General features: G+C 37.0%; 1 protein-coding gene across 9 annotated transcripts in view; it reads right to left on the minus strand.

Annotated features, from left to right (window-relative positions):
• The window catches only part of WWOX (WW domain containing oxidoreductase), a 535,055-nt gene extending 508,589 nt beyond the window's left edge, over positions 1-26,466 (minus strand). For 5 of the 9 annotated variants that reach the window (XM_075039973.1, XM_075039976.1, XM_075039979.1 and 2 more), the window contains exons 1-4: positions 26,288-26,464; positions 23,791-23,855; positions 22,482-22,539; positions 21,102-21,280 (exon numbers count right to left, since the gene is read on the minus strand). In XM_075039973.1, the coding sequence (XP_074896074.1) occupies positions 21,102-21,280; positions 22,482-22,539; positions 23,791-23,855; positions 26,288-26,394 (409 nt within the window). In that variant the 5' untranslated portion in view covers positions 26,395-26,464. Of the gene's footprint in view, positions 1-21,101; positions 21,281-22,481; positions 22,540-23,790; positions 23,856-26,287 lie in introns of all 9 variants that reach the window. The other 4 variants (XM_075039972.1, XM_075039974.1, XM_075039975.1 and 1 more) reach the window with 2 other exon arrangements.
• Between the last annotated feature and the right edge of the window lie 396 nt (positions 26,467-26,862).

A 26,862-nucleotide genomic window follows, 5' to 3' on the forward strand; every position in this document is an offset into this window, starting at 1 on the left:
TTGAGTATTTAGAGTAAAAAACTATTTAAACTCTATAAAGAAAAACCTTGCCTATCTATAAAAACTACATTGAATCAAAATCCACATTGAATGCGGTTTCATACACCGAAGTTAAAGCACAAACATCCAAACAACAATAAAATCTTAAAATAAACACTACCACCACAGTGGGGTTAAGTAGAGAAACCTAAATAGCTATGTTAAGGACATACATAATTAAGGAACCAGAGCAACCTTAACTCTACAAGAGCAACTCTGTAAATTTCAAAAGAAGTTTTAATGAAATCTTTGGTTCACTTAGTCTGAGACTGCAGCCACCAATGTGCTCCCTTAAGGTGACACAGCCCTTTCACAATGAAGAAACATTAACAGCAATGATACTATTTTCTTTTCCAGGAAACAAATTGTATCCTCCAGTGGTGAATCTTCCCTGTACTATACAGCTAGGGTACTGCAGCTGCAGAGCTATTTAAGCCAGGTAAAACAGATAGCACAGCCTACTGCCAACAAGAACTATTGCCATTTACATTCTGCCTAGCTGCAATGGCTGGCAAAGGGCATACGTGGCTGAAGAAAACTGTGCCCAGCCTCAGTGTATTATTGTTCAGTGCTTCAGTTTTCAGATTTCAAAGTAAGCAGCTCAAAAAAAGCTGCAAAACTTGAGTATCTTCTTATAGAAAATCACATCACATACTAGCAGGTTTTTTGAAGTAGGAACAACTACATTAGAAAAACAGCATAGGACAGTATACTTGAGCATCAAGGACGGCCAGTTACAAAGAATAAGATAGATACTTCCCCCAAATGTGACAGAAGAACATGCTTAAATAATGTACACTTTGGAAGAGCAGTCAGTGTATTTAAATACTCTATACAATACAACGTTGAGCAAATGTTTACAAAACTAAAATAAATTTCAAGTGATTGCCCTGGAAATCTCAAGACACAAGACTGTCCTGAGACCGAGTACTCTTGCTCTAGCTGAATGAGCTCCAATCTGACACGCAAAAATGAAAATCCTGTTTAAGACATACATAAGGATAAACATTATGGCACAGGTCTCTACATCAGCAGCTAACCTAAAGGACTGGTAGCAGAACTAACAAGAGAGCCACAAGTACATGGGATTTGCTATAGACATTTAAAACTCTTCAGCCCTTTACTTACAGCATGTTTTTCATAAAGATTCAGAAATTAGCACTCAATTTCATTCTTCACCTTCCATGATGATTGTTCAATTCAATAGTCATTCTTGTCTATCTGCAGTCAACTACTATCACTGAATTTTGGGCCAGATTTTCAGCTAATGGTCTCAATTAACGAGCAGTTAGCATCGATCAGTTAATGCCAACATTGTGTCAAGATACACCAGATGAGTGTATGGCTCTGTCAAACGGTGCAACCTCCTCTGTAAAATAGAGAAAGAGATTCACTGAGTGGAAAAGTAGTTCAGTGATTTCTTGTTTAAATAAAGAACACAGCATGGAGTCCATTTATCATTGGGGGACATTTTTTAAAGAATTTGCATCATGCATTTATACGTTTTAAAACATTCCTTTATTTCAAATATAAGAAAGTTTGAATACACAAGAAGAAATTCAAAAACATTTCAGACAACAGCAAGTTTTCTTCAGCTTCTCCACCTTCTTCCAAACTCTCCAGGATACCTTGGATCTGTCATTTGTAACACATTTGAAATGCAGTGATACTGTCTTTCTTTGCAACAGCTTAGTCCTCAATGTAAAAGCCCACAGGGTTCACTCGCATTTGGTTTCTTCAAAATCATTTCTTCCTTTCTCTCCACCAATAGAACAACTTTGGAGGCCCTGAGATTCTAAAACATCTTCACATGTGCTTGAGTAGTGATTTAAAACTGTCATGAGTCCAGCCTTCCTTGAGCCCTATGTCACAGGCAGTTTGAATGTAAACTAAAAGGGAGTCCAGAAGAAAACCTTCTTCCCTTCCACTACAGTAAACATAGCAAGATCATCATGTAAGTGAACAAAAGTGTTCTGTGGAATTAGGAAGTGAAAAGTATTAGCCTGCTTGTGTTACATATTTCTGGCCTTTCATACACTGATGGATTACTTATGCACTGTAGAACAGCAGAAACCAACTCGAATTTTGTAAGCACAAACGTATTATATCACTAAAAGTGCTTATTACTTTCACAGCTGTTTTCAGGTTTTTCATCTTCCCCACTGAACTGTTCTCAAACTTTCATGTTGTTTTCTGAATTGCAGCAAACATCTATTGGGTCCTTATAAACAGACAGATGTCCCATCTGCAGAGTGAAATCAGTTAATTTTCAGAATAGGTCTGGCTGGTTTTGGAAATATTTATATTTTCTTTAAATATAAAATGGGTCAGACTTGTACAAAATCATTCTTTGATAAACTAGTAGCTGGAAGAGCAGTTTCTTTTCCATATATAGTATTATGATATTGCAAGTAAAAATCCAACTTCCAATGAATAGGAAGGTTTTTATTTGTACAGTTTGGTGGTTCTTGGGAATGATCAATAATTTTATATAATCTCCATAAAGTGAAAGCAACAGCTTTTGAAATTAATTCTGCAATCCAGAAAATATGAAACGTTAATTAAAACAGTATTGGCACTAAACATAGATGAAAAAATACTTTCTGGCCTCTTTCACTCAAGGGCAGTATAGCCACTAATTCAGGAGTTCGCATTTAAACTCTGATAGTGTACAAAACATACAAGTTAAGAGAACTCCTTCCTCCAGGCTGAAGCAATACAAAGGAGAATGTACAAAGAAGGATGATATTTTCTTGGGGTTTTGGTCTCCTTGCTCTAAGTTCTTTCCAGAAAAAAATAACTTCTCAGACACTTCCTCTTGAACTAAGCATAGGCCAATATGTATGTAGCACTTCAATTTTACTTTGGTTTAAGATCTGTGGGAGAAGAAAAATATTCTCACTGTTTGGCCACTGTGTTTCTACAATACAAGTCCAATACCTTACCTAGAAAACCTATTACATGCACAGAACCAGCAGACTCTTGGCAGTTTTAAGCCATCAGACAGAGGCCAGTATGTATGCCTCTTTTTAAACCCTTAACATTCTGATAAGGCACAACAATTTTTAATCAATCATCAGAAAGTTCATCTGCAACATCTGATCATCATCCAAGTCATACTTGATTTTTTTTTAATGCAGAAGTAATAAAAGTATCAAAAAAATATTTTTCCAGGTAGAAGATGTTACTCCCTTCAAACACTCTTTGCTTTGAAAACAAAGAAAAAACCTTAAGAGCAGAACTCTGACAGAATACACAATACTATTTTTTTTTTTTAATGCAACATGTAATCATATGAAATGCAGTTTAAGTCCAGTTTTACTACAGAGGAGAGTTGTGAAAAGGTTAAACACTCAAGAACTTGCAACAAATCATCTCTATAATGCAGAATAGACTCTCATCACAACTGCTGCATCTCAGCAAACAGAATAGGTGGGTTTTGATTTTTGGGACCCAAGACAACTACATATAAATGTAAGAGACTTGTCTCCTAGTCATCACTAGATTTATTTCAACTTAGAAGACCTAAACACCAGTGACAGTGAACCATATCTTCTTATTCAACACTCCCTCAGAAAAGGAGAAAAGCAGATTCAAATGTGCTAAAGATAAAGTGATGAAGAATGAGGAGTTACATAAGCTCCTTTTCAGGTTGAAATACTTTAACAATGATGTGTGATTTAGGGAAGAATCTTCTGCAACTGAGATTGTCATTGCCTGTGCTGGTGGTTTAAGGGTACAACATGCAACAGATCTTTCACATGGAGCGATGGCAGCCACACGCAAAACATCACATCACAGACAAACTCGTACTTTGCAGAGCCCAAAAAGTACCATGCATTCTGTATCAGGATTGGTTTTGAAGCAAATAAAGCACCAAGATATTTTTAAGAGACTAAATTTAAAATGCACAATTCACATCAAATACTAATGCTACCCTTGTTTCTGTGTGTTTGCAGGCACATGGTAATGACACATACTGATATTTTTCATTCAAAAGTTTGATGTTATATGAAAGATACATCCTGCCTCTCCCTTTGTGTGTAAATTGGACAAATGTGTTTTTCTTGGAGCCATGAACCACAGAAAAAGCCAACCAAAACGAAACAGGATGACTAATGCATTGGTTCTGTTTTCCATCTAACCAACTTAAAAATATGCACTCATTACATATTACGCTTCTTTGCAATATACTGTTCTGGGAAAGGCAAAGTTATTCTTAACAATAAGTGCGTTCCCATTGTCACTGACAAAACTCAAGGTATTTTGTTTCATCCGAAGGGATCACAATACTAAACAAATACAAAAAAACATCCTTAAATTGACAGGATTATAAAGTTCTGTGACTTGCTGTTCCTGTAAAAAATTTAAAATGCATCATTTGAGGCAAAGAAAGCTAAATTCATAACTGAAGATGCTGCAAGCAAACAAAAATATAGAACAGTGACTATGTCAGGCACATACATTACAAATATGCTGTGACTAAAAGCCAAAAAGTTGCAATCAGATCTGGTATGTACTCTAGTTGTACTGTTTCAAAGACCCCCACCAACTCACTCTAAAATGCCATTAAGCAAGACGTGAACAAAGCCTGGACTTCAGTCCTTTCAGCTCTGTTAAGACCTAACACTGACAATCACCTCAGCTATCCAAAGGCACAGCCTAGCAGCAGATTCAAACCCACATTTCCTATCCTTTATGTTGTAGAGTTGCTACTATCCAATATAAATATTGCAGTAACAGCCAAGGGTTCCAGTCTGGAATGAACCCTAGTGTGAGATGCAGCATATTAAATACAGAGCCAAACTACTTGTCAGGTCCCATGATAAGACCTTGTTTTAGTTGTGTAAAGGCAATTCCCGCCAACCATTAAATGTCCGCCCCTAAAATACAAGGAGATGACTACCCTGAAAAACTGTGGTTTTGAAGTAAGCTAGATATTCTTAAAGAAGCTTAATTAAAATATAGGGGGAGACAGAACCAAAACTGAAATTTAATACTAAACTGCACAGATCATCCCAATCAAGATTTTTTTTTTCAGTTGCTAGGTCATGTAAATACAAACAGGTCCTGTTAGGTGCCCGAATAGATGAACAGTAGCCAAGGATTAGAGTGAAGGGAAGAGAAGGAGAATCAGAGTGAAATCCCAGCTTCATCATTCACATCTACTCCTTGCATTAGATGTACATCAGCAACCAAAAATCCCGGTCAAGAAGGATTCAGACGTGCATCTTTCATTTCAACTAATCCCAAAGCTCTGTTTAAATAATATACACTCCTTTAAGAGGGGAAAAGAAGTCTCAATTTCATGTTTCATCTCACCTTTCATCTATTAAATGATAGCATCATGCTCCTACCAAATCCCAAACAAATTTTTCCTGAATATTTTTTAAAGTATATTGTATCAGTCCAATGGACATTATCAAAGTGGCATTTTACCAATACTAAAATAATTTGCAGAAATTAACACAACTAGTCATATCTTAGCATCACATCTGCAACTAAAGATTACTCTGAACTTTTTATTCTCAGTGTTTCTTCAAGCATAGAATAAATCCATGTTTTCTTTTGATTGTCTTTAAAAATGACATTGTGGTTTCTAGTAAGGAAGTCAGCCAGTTTTCCCAACACAAATCAATTATTGCATTTAAAAAAATATATCAGAATTTAGCATTTGGCTTTATAATTTAATGTTTAAGGAGAATTTATTAGAGAGTTCATTCTTCTGTGCGCATGTATTTTACCCCTTGTAACAGATAATGTAGCACAGGGGAAGACAGGCATCTGAATATGCAGCAACTCGGCACACAACTTCACATTTTCTAGACAAAAATAACCTTTCCACCTAAAGTCCATCTACATGTATTATTACTAAGTCAAACAAAAAGTTGTATACATTTTAAAAGAAACCTGAGCTAGCAACTTTGTCTCAAAATGAGCAGAACTCATTTTAGTGTGACTCATATTCCTATTTTTAGTTAAAAACCTAAATTACTCTATTCAGAATTACATATGCTTATATTCATAAGGGATAAAAAATATTTTGTTAGACTACAGTTATGTAAATACACTACTTCTATTTTTATTGCAAAATAAACACTTCCAAAATAAACACTTAACTGAAATCTAGAGTAGCAGAAAACAATAAATCTGCCTGCAATGTAAGTCAACATCAAACCAGCATCTCAAATCTAGATCAGATCCAAGAAGTCAAATTTGACATGACATTTAGGGCACACTATTTCCCAGTAAGCAATCATTCCTGAATGTTTAGTCACTATGGGTTAAGTGACCAAGTTTTTTGTTTATTTGTTTAAATAAAGCCAGTCTACTGGCTTTCAAGTACCATTACTTGAATAGATTAGGGAAATAACATTTTTGTGCATGCTACTGTAGCTTCATCGCTATTTTATAGCAAAGTTGAGGCAAGCTAAAGAGAAACAGTGGCAACAAAACTTACAACAGTCACACACACAAAAAATAATCTTTAAGGATTTACCTAACATCAGTAGCAAGTATCAAAGGCCAACGATAAAGAGACTCCAGTTTCTATCTAATCCACACACCCTTGGAAGGCTTTGTGTTCTGGGAAAGTGCCAGCATTAAAAGTATTCATAACTGGCTTTATAAAAAGTCTGATCAGATATCCAGCATCAACTAGGTTTTGAAAGCTGTTTTGAGGGGCATATATATTTTTTTCAACTCATCCCCAAAACTTTGGGGCTTTCTCGCCCCCCTTATTGCTACTACTTTTAACACACCTTCTTAGACAAGCTTACTCAAGTGACCAGAAAAAAGCCCAGAGAATTTAAAATTAATCTTTGACTGCCTCTCTTGTGCTTTTTTTTTTTTTAAAATCAGATATTTTTTAAAAAAGTTCCAAGTTCAGAGAAACGGGGTTGGCAAACTCTCCTTCTCTAAAGCTGCTCTTTGCATCAGCAGTAGCTTCAGGCAACACAACAGCTTTTCCCACCAAAAAAAAAATGGAGAAAAAAGCCAGAAGTTGTCTAGTTTCTTTTCAAGTATACTTCTGTTCTTCTGTAAGCCAACAGTATCATAGGTTTCTGTACTGCTGAGCTGAGCCCTAATTAAACATAACAAAAAAAAAAAAATCAGTTGCATGTTTTGAGTCTCCTTTGGCAAGTACAACAGTGCAATGTTAATAAAAGAAGTAAATTTAATAAAGAAGAATACTTCATCCAAGGCAGAATAATTAAAAGACATACTGTGCTGTCAGCTGAAGTGCTAGATCCTCCAAGCTTTAATCCGTAAGTTATTTCATGAGAAATACTCAGTGTTATGTAAAGATACCAAGAAAGTACTACAACATAAATCAGACCAAATTTCTTCTTAAAACAAACTTGATATTTATTTCAGTTACACAAACAGTGAAAGATGTTAAAATTAGTATACTAGACATTTTACAGATAAATACTAAAACAAGGTTCTGTCCTAAACAGCTCACAATTTAGGTTACAAAAAAAGATGTCTTAGAGAATCAAACTTACACAGCTAGGTCCTGTTCTAAAGAGCTCACAGTTTGTGTCATGGGGGAAAGGAACAGATGTGCAGACCAAAAATTTAAACAACACTACTTGATTTCTGGCAGTCACTACCCACCTCTGTCTTTGGGCAACATGAGATAAGACAATTTGTTTAGTTAAGCAGCAGCAGAAGATTTTAATACAAGAGTCATTTCAGAATCTTGTAAAAAAGAACTGAGCACAGGGAAGATGCAGTTCATTGTTCTTTCTAGTGCAAGCAAAATAACCCAGCAGATAAGAGACAGCTAGCAAAGGGCAAGATAACAAGACGTGGAGGTTTGGGAATTTATACAGTCCTGGGTTACCTCCTTAACTTCTAGTTTTTCTGGATTAGATGGTATTCAGGATGGGTACCAACCTCCCAAGGTTCAAAACTGGCAAACCTTTTGGGCGTACTTTAAACTATGAAGGAAAGAGGGAGATGGGAAGCTGTTATGTAACTCAAATGATCCATCATGTGGTTCCGACATAGAAAGTAAGGCAGGAGATGGAATTCTGAAACAAAAGATGAAGAATAAGAACAGTATTAACAAAAAGTGTCTATACACAAAAGCAAGGAGAATGGGAAGCAAGCAAGAATTAGAAGTCATTAAATTATAATGTAAGGCAATGGGCAAAAAAATCAGACCTCTTTGCCACACTTTCAAGAAAGGCACGAAAACATATCATGCATCTTCTCACACCAAAACTAATGTATGTTTTTTTAGATAACATTTAAGGTCTACCTGCTAACAGCTGGAACACTAGCAACCCACCGAAGAGCTCTATGACAACAATCTTCGAAAGCAAATGACTAGTTACAGCTGCACATTCTGTAACAATTTTTTTCATCTTCCAAGAAGTTAGACCTTGCCAGTTTGGGGAAGGGGATGTTAAATCCAAAAATATATATGCCTACAAAAGTTTACATCTGTAAAGTAGGAAAAACTGCCAGGTGAAAGAGCACACTAAACGTTTTCTAAAACATACTGTTTTTCTGATGATACTATACTCTAAAATCTTGAGTCACAATTTGCAACATTACTGTTAATTAGGTAAAAAGCATTACTTCTACTGATAGTCAGAATCTAGTGCTGAATAGTTCACTCAACATTACAGAGACATCAGGCTGTACAATTCCTGAGCTCGTATTCAGTCTGCCTTGTCCATGACAGGTTCCCCAGTTAAATGACCAAATCTTAGTTTATGTGTACGAAGTCTAGTAAGTGATATTTGTTCACCAAATTACATCATATACCATTATGAAACATATTTCTGCCTTACATTCTAGATATGTAACTTTTTGTTTTACAAGAGATAAGTGTTTAAAGTACCAGACACAAAGAAAATCAGGAAGTCTAGGTCTCTATTCCTCTGACCACAGATTAGATTCAGAAACAGATGCAATAAAATACCTTTTCAATCACAACCTTCATTCACTCAGGATGCCAAAAGCGTGCTGCCAAGTAGATCATGAACGTTTTTATGTGCTCTTCATCGCCTATCTTAATAAGGCACAAAATAGTCCAAATTTACCTTCAGAATTAAAAATCCTTCAACGAGAGTAAGATTTATACCCCTCAGCAACTGCTCTCAGCTGGACAGACCCAAACAAATAAAGCACTTTTTGGAAAAGCTTTCTTTACACATTTCTAGTTGCCATATTTTCTACTCTTAATATATCGTAATTACTCTTTCTGGTAAAGAATTAGAATAGCTTCCAGAGGAGTATACTTTTTATCCTGTGACAGAGCAATCTAACTCCCACTTTAAATTGGAATATGGACACGGACATAACCTGTAAACTTAGGTCAGTTAACGCAGCCATATGTTGCTCCATTTGTAAAATAAGGCTAATCACACATTTCTCAAAATCTTAAGTAGCATAGTTAATGTCTGCAATGTACAAATGTATAGAAGCGAGAAATACTGCTCATGCTTGCCAATGGCAGAAGAGGAACACAACCAGAACCTCTCACAGTTCTGGATCTCTGAATACACAATATAATATTGTTTTTCTTCAATTTGGTTGTGTTGGAGGAGAATGAGAGATTCTTCTTGCAAACTTTTAAACAAACAGTGAATTTTTACACAAAGGCAGATTTTTGACTAACCATCACAAGAGAAAAATGCCCCACAAGTTTTATGAACCTGAGTTTAGATATCAAAAATACAGGAAACCCAATTAGAGGATGTGCTTGGATAATTAATTAAAGCTTCTTGGATAAAGAATAAATAATGAGGAGGCAACAAACGTACCTTCTACAAAGATAACATAACCTGGAAAAAATGAAAGATTTCTAAGCAACACTCATTTTTCTGAGCCTCAAGTCACAGTGCATGCAAAAGATCTAAATAAATATATCCAAAGCTGAACTGTGACAGTTCCTTGTTCACACAGATATTATTAAGAACATATGATAACAACCAGAAAACCTAACTTCACAAGTTTTCTCGCATAAAGGAGACACTAAGAATAGGAACTTAGAAACAGTGACCAAGGTAACTATACTTAAATGAAGGAGAGGAAGCATAAAGCATATTACTACAAAACTATTTAGATTTGAAGACAGACGGTTTGTAGGGAGCTTTCTGAAGCAACAGATAAAGTACTAAAAGCCACCATGTAGAAGTACAGCAAGAAATCAAGATGAGCTACATGTTACAGGAACAGAAAAACTGAGGTTATACAGCTGAACAGAAGGCTAATATGTGAAGCCTTTGTAAAAAGAAAAGCCTATAGAGGAACTAGAAAAAGGAGAAAAAAACAAAAAAACCCATCTTTCACTCACAGAAGAAAAATAAAAACAGGAAGGCATAAGACTTAGTGTGTGGTCAGTAACAGAGCCAAGAACTACAAATATCATTAATTAACATCATGGCAGACAAAACTACTTTTGGTTTTGATGTTCTTCCCTTGAGGATTATTAAAAGAATGTGACATTTGTTGTATTTATTTTCCTAACTCACACACCACCTTTTAGAAAGGTTTGCATACCATAGACTTTAGGATGAATATAAAATCAATTTCTTTCTCACAGTACCATTCCAATTCTATAATTCAGGCAAAATTCTGGCCTTACTAATTCTGAAGTCAGTAGCAAGAGCCCTGTTAATCAGCTCAGGATTTCGATCTTTATCTTCCCAAATTCTTACCTGCCTCCTTTCACTTCCTTCTTGGTAGGGATTTACAGTTTCAGACTTGAGTTTCAAAACCAATCAAGCATGAGGAGCTTGAAAGGGACACAAGATACTGAAATCCTTTCCTTCTTGTGACCCTACTGCTTAGCATAGGTATAGTCACTATGAAATTTTCTGCTGGTAAGCCAAAAACATCATGTCCATTAATGTACATCTTTAGGCTGTAACTAGATTTGACAGTACATAGAAAAGTCACTATATGTCTCAGAAAATACTGTCATTAGAAAACAGTATACATTTATCAACCTCTTCTGTCCCCACCATCTAACGTGCATTCCAAAATAATACAAATGTGCAGCTGAAACTATTCACAGGACTCTTTCAGCACAATTAGCTTTCAAAACTCGAAGACACAAGATGATGCAAAGAGTAAGTTCTGTGCTGCAGCAAGACAGACTGAATCATGCAGAAGGTCTTTGCATCTCTAGACTATGAAATATACGTAGTGAGAAAAACCTTTGTGAAATGAAATATTTCAAAAAGACAGAAAAGCGATCAAGTCATATTGCAGCCCACTGAAAAGTCTTTCTAGCTTTTAAATAACAGACAAGAAAGTAAGTACCACATACGAAGGCTCCTGTTCTACAAATACGTTACTCCCCTATAAAAGGGGTACCAGAAAGTACAACACAGGCATATAGCTCAATCCCATCCTTTGTGAAAAGATTCCATTACAAGTAGTAATCATTATTGAACATTTTAGCCCAGATGTAATTTCTTACATGTTACAAGTTTCACATGCATTGTGAATTTCAGCCAAGGTTGATGAAGTTCAATAACTTGGCTAACCAACCATGTGTACTACTCATTACAGAAGTAATAAATAGATTCATCAAAATGGACATGAAAAAGCAGTATGAACATCTGACACCATTTTCAGCTTACTCAATAAGAAAAATAAATTACAGAAGTCCAAGAGAACCTTTGAATATTTACAATATGTAACAAGTAGACAGTTGGAGCCTTAGGTAAAGCAGAGCAATATTAGTATTCCACAATATTAAACCAGAGTTAAAACAAAGTGATGGCCCTCATGGAAAACTCAGTCACTATTACCTACCATAAATTATCAGAACACAGCACTGTAAATTAAAGAAAACTCTCTTCTATTAACATTATTCTAAGTTTGAAAAGAACAGCTTTTAGTCATTTTTAATTGTTCAAAATACATCAGTACTAATCACTGACTGGCAGCTACTAACATCCCGCAACAGAATGAGTTAAAAGTTCCACCCCACAGGTACACTCACTTCCATAAATTGTGCTTTTCAACACCAATTACCCAGATAACATACTCCAGCCAAAAATACACTTCCTTCAAGATCCAGGCTCTCCTGCAAAAGCGCTGTACTCCCATTCCCCAAAAACACTGGTACAACATAATTCATGCCTGCTACAAAGTTTTGGACTTACACAAAGAAAATATCTGAAAAAAATCAGCAAAGCGTAAGTTGGATTTTTAAGGTGTGTTTAAGAAGCAAACAACAAAACTTCTATACGGACACCGATGTTTTTACGGTAGGGCTATTCATGAGGTTTAAGATAAACCCTGCCAAGTTTGGTCCACAGCACGGGACTTAAAAAATTCAGCCTTTAATTTTTTGGCATTACTGTTCCCATGAATTCTTCATTAAGCAAGCAGTTTTTCCTCAAGAGAATGAATATGTCTGTTGAAGCCAGAGTAACAACATGAAACAAAGACATAGCTACGTATACAATACCAAACTGTATTAGGTTGAAGCATGATTATTTTTGACCCTCCCCCTCCCCACCCAAGCACATTTTAAAAGGGCTTAAAATCAAACCTTAATTGCCACTGTTTTGCTGGCAAAGGATGGTAAGAAAACAGTCCCTGAACAACACAACTGTGCTGGCAGAAGACCTTGCTGTAAAAGTTAATCTGCAAAACAATGTTTTTATTGGGTAACTTATTTTTCTCATAAGACGTTATTTTATTCTACCAGGGCAAAGCATACACACACTGGCTGCACCCAGGCCAGCCATGCTCTTCTGTTAATATACTGTGCTGCTTATAATAGTGAAACATGTGATACATGGAGCCTAGAATTCACAAAAAAATTAAAATATACATCAAGGAACAACTCTTGCATGCATTTAAAAGCCCAATAAATACAAAAGTATCCCATGAAAACAATCTCAGGGATAGCTAGGACTTGGCCAAGAAAAATAATCCAAGGTTATATATTGCTGCTCTTTCTGTCTGCCTCACAGTAAGCTTTGAACCCAAACCTCCATAAATAATATCCACTTCAGTTCTCCACATGTGAAACACTTCCAGCATGAAAACATACAACCATGCAAAGGCTGTAATAGTTCATTCACCACAAGTTATGCTGGTTTAGCAAGAACATAAGATGCATCTCCTTTGCAAACCCCCAGTATTTCCCTCCTCCCTGCACCATCAAGCTACAACAGAATTACATACCGAAATTCTTCTTAATAAAAACAGGCAGAAGTTTCAACTTATTAATCCACAGGAATTCATGCATTTATGAACACTAATTTTGATTCAGACAACAAACTCTTTTCACTAATTTGGGGAAAAGATCTAGATAGCAGGAAAAGACCGTTCAAGAAGCATTGTCACAAGCTTGCTCCCCCCATGTCACACCCCTTTTTTCTGCTCTTTTAAGAAAAAGGGATGCAATAATAGACAATTACTGGAAAGCAAACACCTTGCTGTTTATTCAGTGTAATAAAACATACAAGAAAGAAGTTTACACTTAGAAATCTTTGAGAAAAGTTAACATATGAATTGAGAAAAATAACAATACAGACCAAAACCAGACAGATGTATTTTCTCTTAAAAGATTATTTTACCCAAAACAAACTATCCAACAAAAACAGGCTGATTTTTTTCAAGGCTGACAAAATTCAGGTGTTACAGCATAAGAAAAATTCCAAAACCATAGAAGAAATCGTAAAATGAATCTGAAACAGAGGACTAATCTTGAGCAGTTCCTTTGTAGAAGTTCTGCCAGTTGTATAACCTTTATACACTATTTCATCTGGAAACAGACGAGATAAACTAGGAAGTAAACTTCGTGCTTTCAAAGAAAAAAGTGCACATTTTTCAAGGAAAATTTGCAATCTAGCTCAACAATAGAGCTGAACAACTCCTTACTGACAGATTCAGACAGACATCTGTAGGCTTAGACCACCAAACTCCATGCAATACAGTGAAAGACAATGAACATATTTAAGACAGTCAGACTAATACTATTAAAATGAGAGTCCTCAATGGTATTTGTAAGGGTCTGTTTTATTCCTCCCATATGATCTGAGTTTGACTTAAATGAGACCATTCACTGGTCTAATTAGGATTCAGCAAATGTTACCTTCTTTGTGAAGGCCGATAAAGCCAGCCTCAGTAAAAATGCAATGTCGCCCACAAATAATCTCAGTAACTTCTACAACTAGAATGGTTCCCCATATTCACAAAACCCTCTTGTCTGCAGGTACAGAGCAGTCAATTTTTTATTTCTTAAGAAGTAAAGCCATTATTTTTCATCATACTTTTCCTATCTCTCCATTGCCAATAGATTTAGGGCATAGTGGTGAAAGCTACCCAGCATCTGTTAGAGACCTTAAATGATCTTCACGAGAAATTTAGATAAGCTTTAAACATTTAATTTTGCTCCTCTTATGGTAGTAGCTTAACTAGCCACTAGTCAATTAGCTATTACTCAATTGGCATAAGAACTGCAACAAAGGTTAACCATACCTGCCTCTATCAAGGTTCTGAAGGTAGATTCTGCTGCTTAACTACAAGAAAGACTCAGAACAATACTAATACAGGAAGTGCTCAAACGCTACTACACAACATACAGAAACAATAGCTCAGAAATCAGGAATTCAGAAATTCTGCAGCTATGCAGTATGTCCCTCCCTCAATAAAACAAAGTTTCATTAGCTTCTGCCGGTATGAACTAAGTACAAAAGCACATAATCAAAGCACAGCAGTCTGGCCACGTGTATTGTATTGTTTATGTACAGATTTACTTGGGTTTTATGCTCCTTTGATAAGCAGCAAAAAGTTTAAAAGCTACCAAAAATAACTTATTTTTTACTACAATAAAATGATGAAAGAAAAAGAAACATCTTGGGATCTTTCTGAATTAATGTAAGCACTGTATGCTTACTGAAAAGAGAGATTCCTAGCTTTCCAATAGTTTAAAGTTCTATTTCTACCCTGACAGTACCAGATCTTTGATGCTATTGGTCCCAGAATTAACACAGTTAATCCCACATCCCAGACCACGGAAACTTTACTGTTTTTTTCCAGTGCAGCAGAGGAGTTTCTAGTATTTTGAGAACAGAATAATTTAAGAGGGGTAGCCATTCTACATTGCTCACAGGTGTAAAGTGTTCAAATAATGTCCTATATGACAGAGATTTCTGAATTAGGTGCAGGTGATACAGTGAAAGGCAATGATAAGTTGCAGAACTACATAATTTGTATTTATCACAAAAGCACCACCATGTGTGAACAAAATCTAATCATCTGTTACCATGACGATTATACTAAGTAAATTACCAGGTTACCCACCATCAAAATGTTACCTTCTACAGTTTCATAATGTTCAGTTAGGTTTGTGTATATATATAAACCCTCACCACAATTAACTGTGACATTGGATACTGGGAATACAGCTCATTAAATATACCATGCATTTCAAAAGCTGCATAGGCTCTGATAGTTGAGCTCAAAACAGAGTTTTAGCTCTCAGTCTCTTCCCCTGATTTCATATACCTGATCCTCAGGTATTGGCTACATTTGTTTAAGGGGATGCAAGTCAGCTATGGGTGCAGCATAAATCAATTTAAAAAGAAACAATGAAAGAATATAGCTGCTAACTGTATTTTAGTAGTTAAGAGAAAAAAAAGTAGGTTGCTTTGCATTTCCTTGGTTTGTAAAAACACATTTTAATAAAACATGTCATCTTCTGCTAAAATTTACTAATTTTTAGTTGTAACTTAATCAGACTCTTAGAGCTTAAAAACCTAAGTGATGTGCTACAATCTAACTTGCATATGTTTTGCAATAACCATGTTTTATTACTATGTCAAGCTAGCTTTCCACACTTAAAACTTAATACACCAATAGAGTCATCAGGAGGAAAAAAAGCTATGAGAGAGAGGAATAAAACAGAAAAACTTCTGTTTATCATTTATAAATTAAAGGGCCAGTTATTCAAAACAACTTTTTAAATCATAAAGCAGACATTTAATTGTGATAAATTATAAGTGCATTTCCCCGACCTTTTGCATCAATATGACAAAAGCTGCTAATACTGAAGTTCGGTACAAGAAATAAAAGAAATACGGTAGCTTCTCATACCAAAAGTATATGCTCACTGGAGTAGTGACTCGTCTTTCAAGTACTGCTTAATAGTAACTAGTATACAACTTTTCTCCTAAGGTGTCTTCATTGCATAGCAATAAAAGTGCCACAAAAGAGAGAATTCCATTTAACCAAACATTAGCCGACAATTATTTTGAAGAAATAATCTAAAACATTTCCACAATTATAAAATTACATGCTTTACTCTGGTAAAACATAATCAAGAAAAGCAATATAGCAAGCCACATTATGACTGAAGCTTCTGTATTTTCTTCAGCATTTGAATAAATTAAGCTGCTCAAACCCAAAAGTGGTTTTCATTTTCTTGAGATAATTTGTGCTTGTTCTGGGCATCCCTTACAAAAGCAATTAACAGATTTCTTTTGACCTTCATATAGCAGAAAAATTAGAAATGAAGTTTAAGCAATGGTTTAGTTGTGATTGTCAATACAGTTTTGTGATAAAGTCTTGGAAAAGCATTAAGAAAAACCCTACTTTCTGGAATCTGCCTGACTGCATAGAACATACACATTTTGCCCTTCCATCATTTACTGCAATACTACTTACATTTCGCTACTCATGCATACTCTAGCAGTCACAATAGGTTAGATGCAACTGCACCCAATACAGAAAACAGAACACATTGTCATTTCAAGGTCATATAGCTACATGAATCTTAAAAACAGATAGCAATATTTATACAAGTCATAGAAAATCACATTAGCTACACCAACTGTCTCCCTGATATTAAAACCAAGTAATATTATTTTTAAAAATGTGTTTGATTTGAGATTGCTCACACATGCAGTTGAAAGTACCACATCTCTTTATAAAATTAAAACTAGATAGACAGCTGGCATACTTTTTAAAATATCAAATTCTAGTCCTAATAATTAAGAACACAAACAACAAAATTACAGGAGCATTTACTAAAAACAGGAAAAAGCACCAGGTCTCTTTTGTTCAGTATTTTCAAAGAGCAACACAGCCCTCTAGTGGAAAAATTAGAAAGTATGACTTTATTCATACAAGAAGCATGCTAGGGAAGTATTTTCACTGTAACCTAACTGATGTTGAGACCCTTAAAACAGAAAAACAACACCCACACAAAATTGCACACTATCTTCAATTGCTCACAGTGGAATAAGTCTCACTGACTTTCAGAGAACAAACTAACAATTTACACTACTCATGTTTAAATGTACATAGAATAAGTTTTTAAAGCCAGAAGGATTGACACAAGACTAAACTGTTCAATAAGTCAGTCTTACTTCTTTTTACTACACCAGCTTTACTGTGACCAAAAGTTACCTCAAATTCTAATGTGATACTCAGACTAAAATTTTGATTGATCTTAAAAAATTAGGAAAAAAACCCCAAATAATAGTTGGACTGTACTGTCAGAAGAAAAAGCTTCAAAAAAAAAAATACTAATAACTCTTGATCTGCTATGATCTCTTCATATTGTAAGAACAGAGTAATTCATTAACCTTGTCAAAGTTGCTAATGAAAACTAATTAATTGTTTATAAATCTAATTTTTTTTAGTACTTCTTTTCCCCCACACACACACTTTTTGCAGCAATTTCAAAGACTAAGTTATGAAAGTGGGTATGTAATCTAGGAAATTCTTACAGTCCACATTCCTAATTAGTAACAAAAAGAACCACAGAGCAGACAGTGTCAGCATTTTACAGACGTGTTAAGAGAAGTTAATGGCAATGAAGTAACATTTGAGAAGCCAGTATGTGCGATACCACTAGAAATCTACCACTGCTGAAGTCATTCAAAGTATTCCCTCAGTAATCAAGTAAGCATCTATGTTTTTCAGAAGTTGAGGAAATTTTTCAACTATAAGAAAAAAAAAAAAAGAGTGTTCCTGGCAAGTTAATGTTGGATTCCCTGTATTAGATTCACAAATAAAGTGAATTAACGTATCATTCCATCTTTGTTGATCTGTTTATAACTTTGCTATCTTAAAGCAGTGTATATGGCTGAATAAAAAAATAACTTCTATGTTCATCCGTCTTTCAAGGGATCCTCAGCATTTTCCAAACTTTATTTTGAGCATCCAGCAATGCAGTAATTGAAAAAGCATTTTTCTGCATTTTGATAAGACTGCAGTCTATACCACCTTGATCTTTGTTCTACCCATCTTGAAATGAAAAATTTCTCAAGAAATGTACAGAAACCATAGTTAGTTTCAAATATACCACTGAAACTCATTTTGACAACAATGAAAGGGTTGAGTGATTTTTTTTTTCTTACATTATTAACTACAAATGCTCAACAAGTAATACATTCTTTTTCAATCACTTTCTACTTAATGGGCAGCAATATTTCCTTGGAAATATTTACACTTACCTCCTAAAGAAAGCATGTCAGTGTTCTGAAAACACAGTAATTGTTCACTCCTCAAAATACTCAGGGAGGGAATTAGCTCCAGAATAAATATACTGAGAGTTTAAAAGAAGTATCTACAACACAAAGAGCACGGCACTGAAATCCTAAAATAACTGGGGAATAAGCTCCAAAACTGGTAAGACTCCACTTGAGCTAGCTAATGAGTGTTTCCACATGGAGTCCCAAAGAATTGTGTAGACATGTTAAAGCTCACAGGGATCTCTACGTTGCAATCCATTACATGACACTGACATGTTCAAAGCAGTTTGCCAAGAGTCACAAAGCATGGTTAACAGTTAAGCTAAGACTGATACATTTTAAAGACTCAGACAAGTTTCAAGAAAACTTCAAATTCTGCCAATTATATCGAAATTAACTGGACAAGAACACTATTAGCCAAGCCCAAAGGGGGAGCGTTCCCTTCACACAAAACCAAGGAGTTTGAACCTTGTTTTTCTCCATCAGGCAGGTCAATCAGAAGTCACAACCAGCACAAGCCCAGCTCAGATTATATCCTCCCTCCAAAGCCCTTAGAGCTAGGAAAAAAGAACATAGATTACATAAAAAGCGTTAAACCTAGAACTGCTTTCTCCTTAATCCATGCTCCATGACAGTTGGTAAATACTATCAGACACAAAGCCTAGCACTACAGCAATACTAAATGCAATATGGTGTGCAAGAGTTTTGAGTTATATAGGCCATAACATCACCTTAATCACATATTTGCGACATCACCTTCATAGTTTTGGACTCCCTATATCCTAACCTCATATAGCAGCACAAGCCCAAAGCTTATTTCACTAATGCTCCCACTCTTCTTGGTATGCTTCTGACCAAGAGCAATAGCCTGCCCTCACCTACTAATAGAAATCAAAATGGTATATATGTGTATATGTATATACATATATCTGTGCATATATGTCACAAGTGAAGAAGATCTGGTGCAAGGATACACTCACTTATTTGTGCTCAATCCAGATTATAAACTAAGGGAGAAACAGTGGAAAAAATTCTTGACAAAAGCATCATCTATCTTGGATTAATCTTTTGCCATATATGAAACACTTTCAGCTCATTCAGCAAGTCTGAATGGCAGCTCTTCTTCTGCTGAAGGCAAATCATTCAAGTCCAGGTAATTCTTCAATGTTCTGAGACTGCACAGTTGCATACAAAGGAAATTCTACTGCTGGATGCAATGTAAAGACAGGCTGTACCAAGAATCCGGAACGTAAACCTTACTAGAAAACACAAATTCCTCATTGAGACAGACAAGTACAATACTTGCTGCCCTAACTGCAATACCAATCTGTAGTGGCATATCATGCAATGACAGCAGGACATGTTCTGTTAATGCCTAAATTGCAAGCCACAATAAAGCTCTAAATTCTTCATCTGACTCCTGTGGGATAACACTTCCTTAAATAATTAAGAGGTAAAGACCAAGAGAATTCAGAGTGATAAGTCCTGCTATTAACGCATTTTCCAGAACATCTCCAAGGTTTTCCAGTGTCCTCATAAAGGCATTTAAGTCAAGATCGTGCACTACAAAAAAAAGACACCAAATAATTTGCATAAGGACTCTTCCAATATTGATGTATTCCACCATAAAGAAAAATGCAAACCACAAAAGGAAACAAAAGATTAAGTTATCTAGAATTTAGGTAGATCCCCTTCATGTACCAAAAAAATTCAGATCTAACACCCAACCATACCAGTGTTTTAACATTTGTGGCTCCTCCACAAATTTAATCCACAGAAAAAGACATATCCTGTGCAGACTGCTGACTGAAACTTCAAACAGCCTAGCAAATTAAGTTAGAGAAGAAATCCTGCCTTCTGAGAAGAAAGGCAAAGCCCCTGAGCACCAAAGCATCATTATAAAATGAAACAAAAGCAGCTAATTAGAATCTCTCAAATACTCACCCACTATAGAAGTAATACTATGTAACAGATACTTAAACAACCTGAGTGTCTAAAACGATTTATGAGCCTGCTAGAAAATACAACTAACAGGGAATTCAAAAGGTGATAAACATGCAGCTTTCCCCTAAAGGAGAATTGAATAAGACATTCTGACACAAGTTCATCATCAAGTTGACTTGAAAATACATTCAGAAATAAAAATCCCACAACCTCCTTGGAAAATCTTTACCTGAGTTTACTTGCTGCCCTTAGAAAGTTTTTCTGAATACTTTATCTGAACTCCCCTGCAGCCATACAAACCTTACTCCTTGTCCTAGCCACCAAGATCATAAAAAGAAACTTCCCTTCCCTTTCATAGCCATCCTTAATATATTTACATAAGGTAAAATGCCTCCCTCAGTATTTTTCTAGACAAAAATCAATTGTTTCAGACTTGATGTCTTTCCTGTGGCTCTCCTCTGAGCTCCAAATTCTCCACACTTTTTTAAAAAGCAGTACACAAACCTGAAAAAAGTTTTCTAACTAGAGGTTTTATATGGAAATAATGCTAACCAAGTTTGAATACCAAAAGTACACAGATATTTAACAACAAAGTAGCCAGTAAGATAAAGATTGCCGTATTTTACCTTATGTGTAATGTTAACCTACCTATTCCTGAATTTGCTCCCGTGATTATAACCACTTTTCCACTCAAGTCACGACCCTGGAGTATTTCCATTGCAGTACTGTTTCCATCATATTTCTGTCTAGTGGTAGGTTTTACCGGATTATCTTCAACTGTAAAGGCCAGTCTTGGGTCAAGGTAGGTAGTCCTTTTGTTTATGTGGCTGCAAAAGAACACAAAAATTCAACTGCTTTGACCCTTCCATACTCCGTATTTAGATTTTAAATGTATTTCAACCACTGTTCTGTACAATTCAAGTGGATTATCTAAATTCCCCAAAATCATTTTTTTTTTCAGTTTTGTTAAAATGATCCTTATTACTTTTTTATCAACCATTTTTCCAGTTGTGACAGTGTCCATTAATAGTTGTATTCACATACTTCACAACACCATTCTGAACTTCATGTGAACCCCTGACATAAAAAGCAGAATTTTGTCAAGGAAAAAATCACATTATATTAGGGAAAATCGTGTTCTCTTAGGAGGTCTATAAAAAGGGCCTACACTACTCCCTTGAAACAACATATCAATGAGAAATGTAGCTCAGTACTTTTTACTCAAACAACTGAAAACAAATAGCTTCACATCAGCTCAGCAAATGGCACAACTTGGGTAAGGCTCACCTTTCTAAAATGGAGTTTTAGTTTTCTTCAGACAATTATCAGAGACACTAAGCAACAAGTTTCAGTCTTCAACCCTTAATTATAGGACAGAGAAGCTACACTTACTATTTTGGCCTATGAATAGTCTTCATTCTGCCAAGTAAATTTAAGATAACTACCCCATTTTGACCCTGCCATTGAAAAGATACAAAAGGAAACGTTCCTAGAAATCCCTTTTTGCTTCTGTGAACTTCCTCCTACCTTATCTTTCTAAAAATCTTTGCTAGCTCAATCACTGACCTCTTTTCTTCCTGTGCTTTAGACTGCAAGCGAATCAGAGCTGCAGCAATTTTGTTTTCATCTTGTATGTTTAAAGCACCACCGCAATGTTACCAATCAGCCATGAAGTTCTGGATATGTTTTTAAAGTTATACATACAGAGTTTATCCGTAAACATACACAAACAGAATGAGCCTACATAAACATTGCCTGAGGATCAGCTCACATTGAGATGTGGACATGCAAGTCACTTCAATCTGCCACCCAAGCTAGTATTTCTGTGCACATGGAAGAGTTTAGAAAACCACAAATGGGTGTTTAGACACTGATACAAGTGTAATATCTGCATATGGATTCTGAAGTTGTACTTAGTAATTTCTTTATCTTTCCAGCCGATATTATCACAGTATCATACCTCCAAAAGGATACCCAACTTGAAACACAGTTATCCTACTTGTCCATATTCTACATTGACATACTTACTCTACAAAATAGACTTGTCCATTTTCATCAGTCTCCTGCTCCCATCCATATGGCAGACCTAGGAAACACATAAAACATTACCTTTTGCAGGCTTAGAGTACACTTAGATTTGAAGTTTAAGTGATTTCTCAGACAGATGGGGCAAAATTCTGCATTATTCACGTAGGCAATACAGCTACCTGCTGCACTTGAATATGGGAACTTGAAAGAAGGATTGCTTCCCTAATCACATGCAATTGCTCTCTAATAAGAGTACAATGTACAGGAGATCTGGTACAACTGTAATGACTAGCATATTAAGTGTAATCTAAAAGTTCTGTATAAAGGTTGTTTCATGGTATAGCACAAACTGGCAAAATGCAGCCATGCTTCCTAGTCCATGTCTATACTGCACATTGTTTAGTATCTATTCCTGATAAAGTAAATAGCAGAAACATTGAACTCAATGTAGGAAAAGTTACATGTAACATACCAGAAGTTGGAAGATGTGGTACCCTATGGAATACATTAAATCAAAGTTGAAAGGACAGATAAAAGAACAAAAATGACAAAACTTATTTTTTAAAGTTATTTTGTAAAAGACCCTACAGAAATACTTAATAGGTAGCATTCCCAGTACTTCTAATCCTGGATGAAAAGTATTCAATTATAATTCAATTGGCTCAAAATCTACTGAAAATATTCCAGTTAGCTATAGTCACATTACCAGTGCCAAAAGAAATATGGCTTGCCAACAGTATAGTACCCCTAAGTACACCACATAGAAGCTTCTGGAAAGATCTAATTTAAGGCACTGATCCAAGGTCCTTAAGAAGTCATATACCTTTGCAAGTACCCTGCAGCATTGGCTGTCTTCTGCTCTGGCACAAACGTTCAACTGGGTTGGGGAAAACAAGTAAAATGAAAACTAATGGGGCTTCTTTCTGTGCCAGGGATATTCTTTGATCATATACATTCTTTGAAGAATATAATCCAACTATAATATTTATCTGATGGACGCCAGGATATCAGAGAAATTCAGCCCTTGACTATATGCTTTACAAGCCACAGTAAAACAACCCCTTTATCCTAGAATTAGTACTTTGGCTTTACGGAGCAATACAAGCAAGCCATAAAACTGCACAGTGATCACCCTACACGGACACAATCACACAGGTAAAGCTCCACTGAAATCAGCTGTATTTTGCAAGCTCCGTTTGCCCAGGTAATTAGTGTCAACTAGAAGATCAAAACAAGATCTAGTTCCTGCACAATATCCAGTTGATGTTTGTAACATAATTTCAGTTCTTTACGAAAGCTTAACACAAACCTCCTGCAACACGTTTCCTCTTCCCAGACTTAGGATGTTCCCACTGTGTTTTTTCTTCCAGGTGGCTGTAGGAAAAGAAAAGTTTAAGATTTTTAAAAATTGCCTAATAATTTTTCTGATGTAATAAAAAATTTTTTTTCTATACAGTAAATACAGTTTAACTACTTTTTAATACAGTTCAGAAAATGGCTTGTCTTCTACAAAAAAAGAAACATGTCAATCACTTGTTTAAGAAAGGTCAAAACTGCTCTTAGAAGTTGTCAGGCTTCCATATTGCCACAGTTCTGAAGGAAAAGTAACTAACCAGAGAGCATAGGAGTTTATAACAATTCAAACAAATATTTGACTTCCAAGCTAAGTTTTGTTGCTTACCATGAGAAGAAAGAAAACCCAAAAAGTCATTAAAGAATAACACTAACAGACTCAGAAAATGTCTCAAAAAGATGGTGATCCTTGGCAGGAAAAAAAGAAGAAAGAAGCAAGAAAAGAATTTATAAGAAACTAGTAGAAATAATATTAGAAAGTTTTCAAATAACAAAGGCACCCAAACCACTTGTCTAATAACATTAATTTGCAAGCTGTAAAGTAAAGAAGTCTCCATTTCTACATGAGGAATGGCAGCTTTGGACAGGTAAGTTTGTCGAAGGGCCTTCACTAGCAGACTATTTATTTAACACAGGTGACAATGGTATCGCATCTCCTCTTCTAATTCAGGCATTTTATTCACTCAAATCACTATAACAGAATTACTATACTCTATCATAAGGTTTTCTGCACTACAGACTAATAAGCAAAATAATGTACAGATAACCAAGGTCTTAAAATACACGAAGTGCTGAAATCAGGTTGGATATTAAAATCTTATCTTTTGTTAAATATTTTAAAATAATAACCAAATGTTTATATTAAGAGTCAAGCAGGGATTACTTGAAAGAGCATCCAAATTACCCAAGTATGAAATAAAGGCTGACAACATTATTGAATAATATACACAAATAATCACTAAACTACAGGTCTAGTACCAACAGCAAGTTGCACGCAACGTAAGCAACTGTTCCTTCTTATAATAACCATGCAGTTAGCCCACAGTGACAGCATACTGTATTACAAGAATCACAGCTGGTGGTCTGAGACTAAATAAGTACATCTGTGTGACCTGCAGTAACACTTGAACTTCAGGACACTCATACACTAAAGATACAAGATCCTGAGTTACTCCTGTCTGATGCAAGATACATAACCAAATTACCATAGCTTGACAAATAAACACATGCCCACCAAGCTTTGGTAACTGTGTGTGTTCACACCTGACTCATCACAAAAACCTTTAGAGGTCTTAAACCAAAGTAACCCTGTTCTTGCTAAGTTTAAAGTTCATATTGTTGATAAGGTTTAAAAACAAATTTCCAGATTATGCAGAGGTATCACTGATCTAGAGCTTATGTTAAAGGTAGCAATAGTGTAACACCTCTTTGTATTAAGTATTTTTAGACACACCGGGCAAGATTTTCAGCTGGTACAGATACACTAATGTCATGTCATTAAATTAAATGGAATTAGTTCAGTTTCACAACAGTTAAAAAACAAGAACTATTCAATGAAGTGTTTTCGTAAAAACTACTCTCAGTAATATCTTATTATTTTGTACATTTGTTACTTTCACCAAGTGATTCCTTTTTGAAAGGGCTTTTTAAGTCAAAGGAAACACACAGAAACAGATTCCAAGATCAGCATGGTTACAGAAACCACAAGCGAGGAGAAAATATATAAATGTATATTCCACCAAGTTAGTTAGCCCCTGTAGCACACCCCCTTTTGTAACCAGCGCAGATGCAGAGTGGCACAAGCAGACGGTGACAAACGCAAATTTTCCTCTCCTGTCAAAGCTGTAGCATCCTGAAGAGCTGAGGCAGCACATTTATAACTTCTAACTTCCACGGTACCTGTTTCTTCTCTATCCCTACAAGAAGGAAAACTAAGGAAACTACAACGCTGTGTAGGGCTCGGCCGCCCATACGTATAAAGACTACCCACAGAGCCGTGAACCGTCCCGCAACAGCAACGGCTGGCTGACAGCCCACCCCCGGACCCCAGCGTGCCCGCAGCCGCCCCAGCACCGCTCCCACGCGAGGCAGGCGAGGGGGAACCGCCCGCTCCCTCCCCGCCCCTCCGGCCCGGCCTCCCCTCCCGCGGCCAACCCGCGGGGCTCGGCACGGGGAGGCGGTGGCTGGGAGAGCCCAGGCGCTCCCAGGAGCCGGGAGGGCACCCCACGCGGAAACCGAGCCCCACGGAGACCGGTCCCGCCACCAAAGCCGGCCCCGGCCCCAACCGCCCGACGGCGGCAGCTCGCCCCTGCGGTACAGGGCGGGAAATGGCGGCTCCTGCCCCACCCCGCGCTGAGGGGGCAGCGGCGGCGGCTCCACGGACGCTGCCCCGGGGCGAAGAGGCGGGTGGGCAAAGGGCTCCAGGCGTGCTCCCCCCTCCCCCGCTCCCTTACTTCGCGTAGTAAACCCAGCCGTCCTTGGTGGTGCGCTCCTCCCAGCCCGGCGGCAGCTCCTCCTCGCTGTCCGTGTCCTCCAGCCCCGCGTACTTCAGCGCCGCCATTAGGACGGGCGCTCCGCGCAGTCCCCGCGCTGCCGCCGCCGCCGCCGGCCAGGGGGCGCGCGCCTCACCGCCCCTTCCGGCCGGCCTAGCCAATGGCGCGGCGCGGCGGCCCGGGGGCACCATGGGAAGTGTAGTCCGGCCCCGCGGGGCGGGGGGGGAGAGGCGGGAGGAGTTCTCCTCAGCCCGCCGGGACCGTGGCCGAACGGCGACTTCGTCCTCGGTCTTGTGGGTTTTACCTGTGACACTGAGGTTTTAACCCCAAAGGGGCCCCGGACTGAGTTGAAATCGTCACGGAAGGCATAAGAATCTCAGATTTGGGGGGCTCTGAGTGTTTCCAGCCCTCTCTTTTCAGGGGTCAGGCGTGAATACGACGAGGCCCCGGAAAGCAATGAAAAAATGAACTGTCCTTTAAGCTTTTTGCCATCAGTTGTCAGCCTCTGAGCTCTGGGACGAGATTCCCCGTCGTGG

This window comes from Buteo buteo, chromosome 11, assembly GCF_964188355.1.
Source record: "Buteo buteo chromosome 11, bButBut1.hap1.1, whole genome shotgun sequence".
Lineage (NCBI taxonomy): Eukaryota > Metazoa > Chordata > Aves > Accipitriformes > Accipitridae > Buteo > Buteo buteo.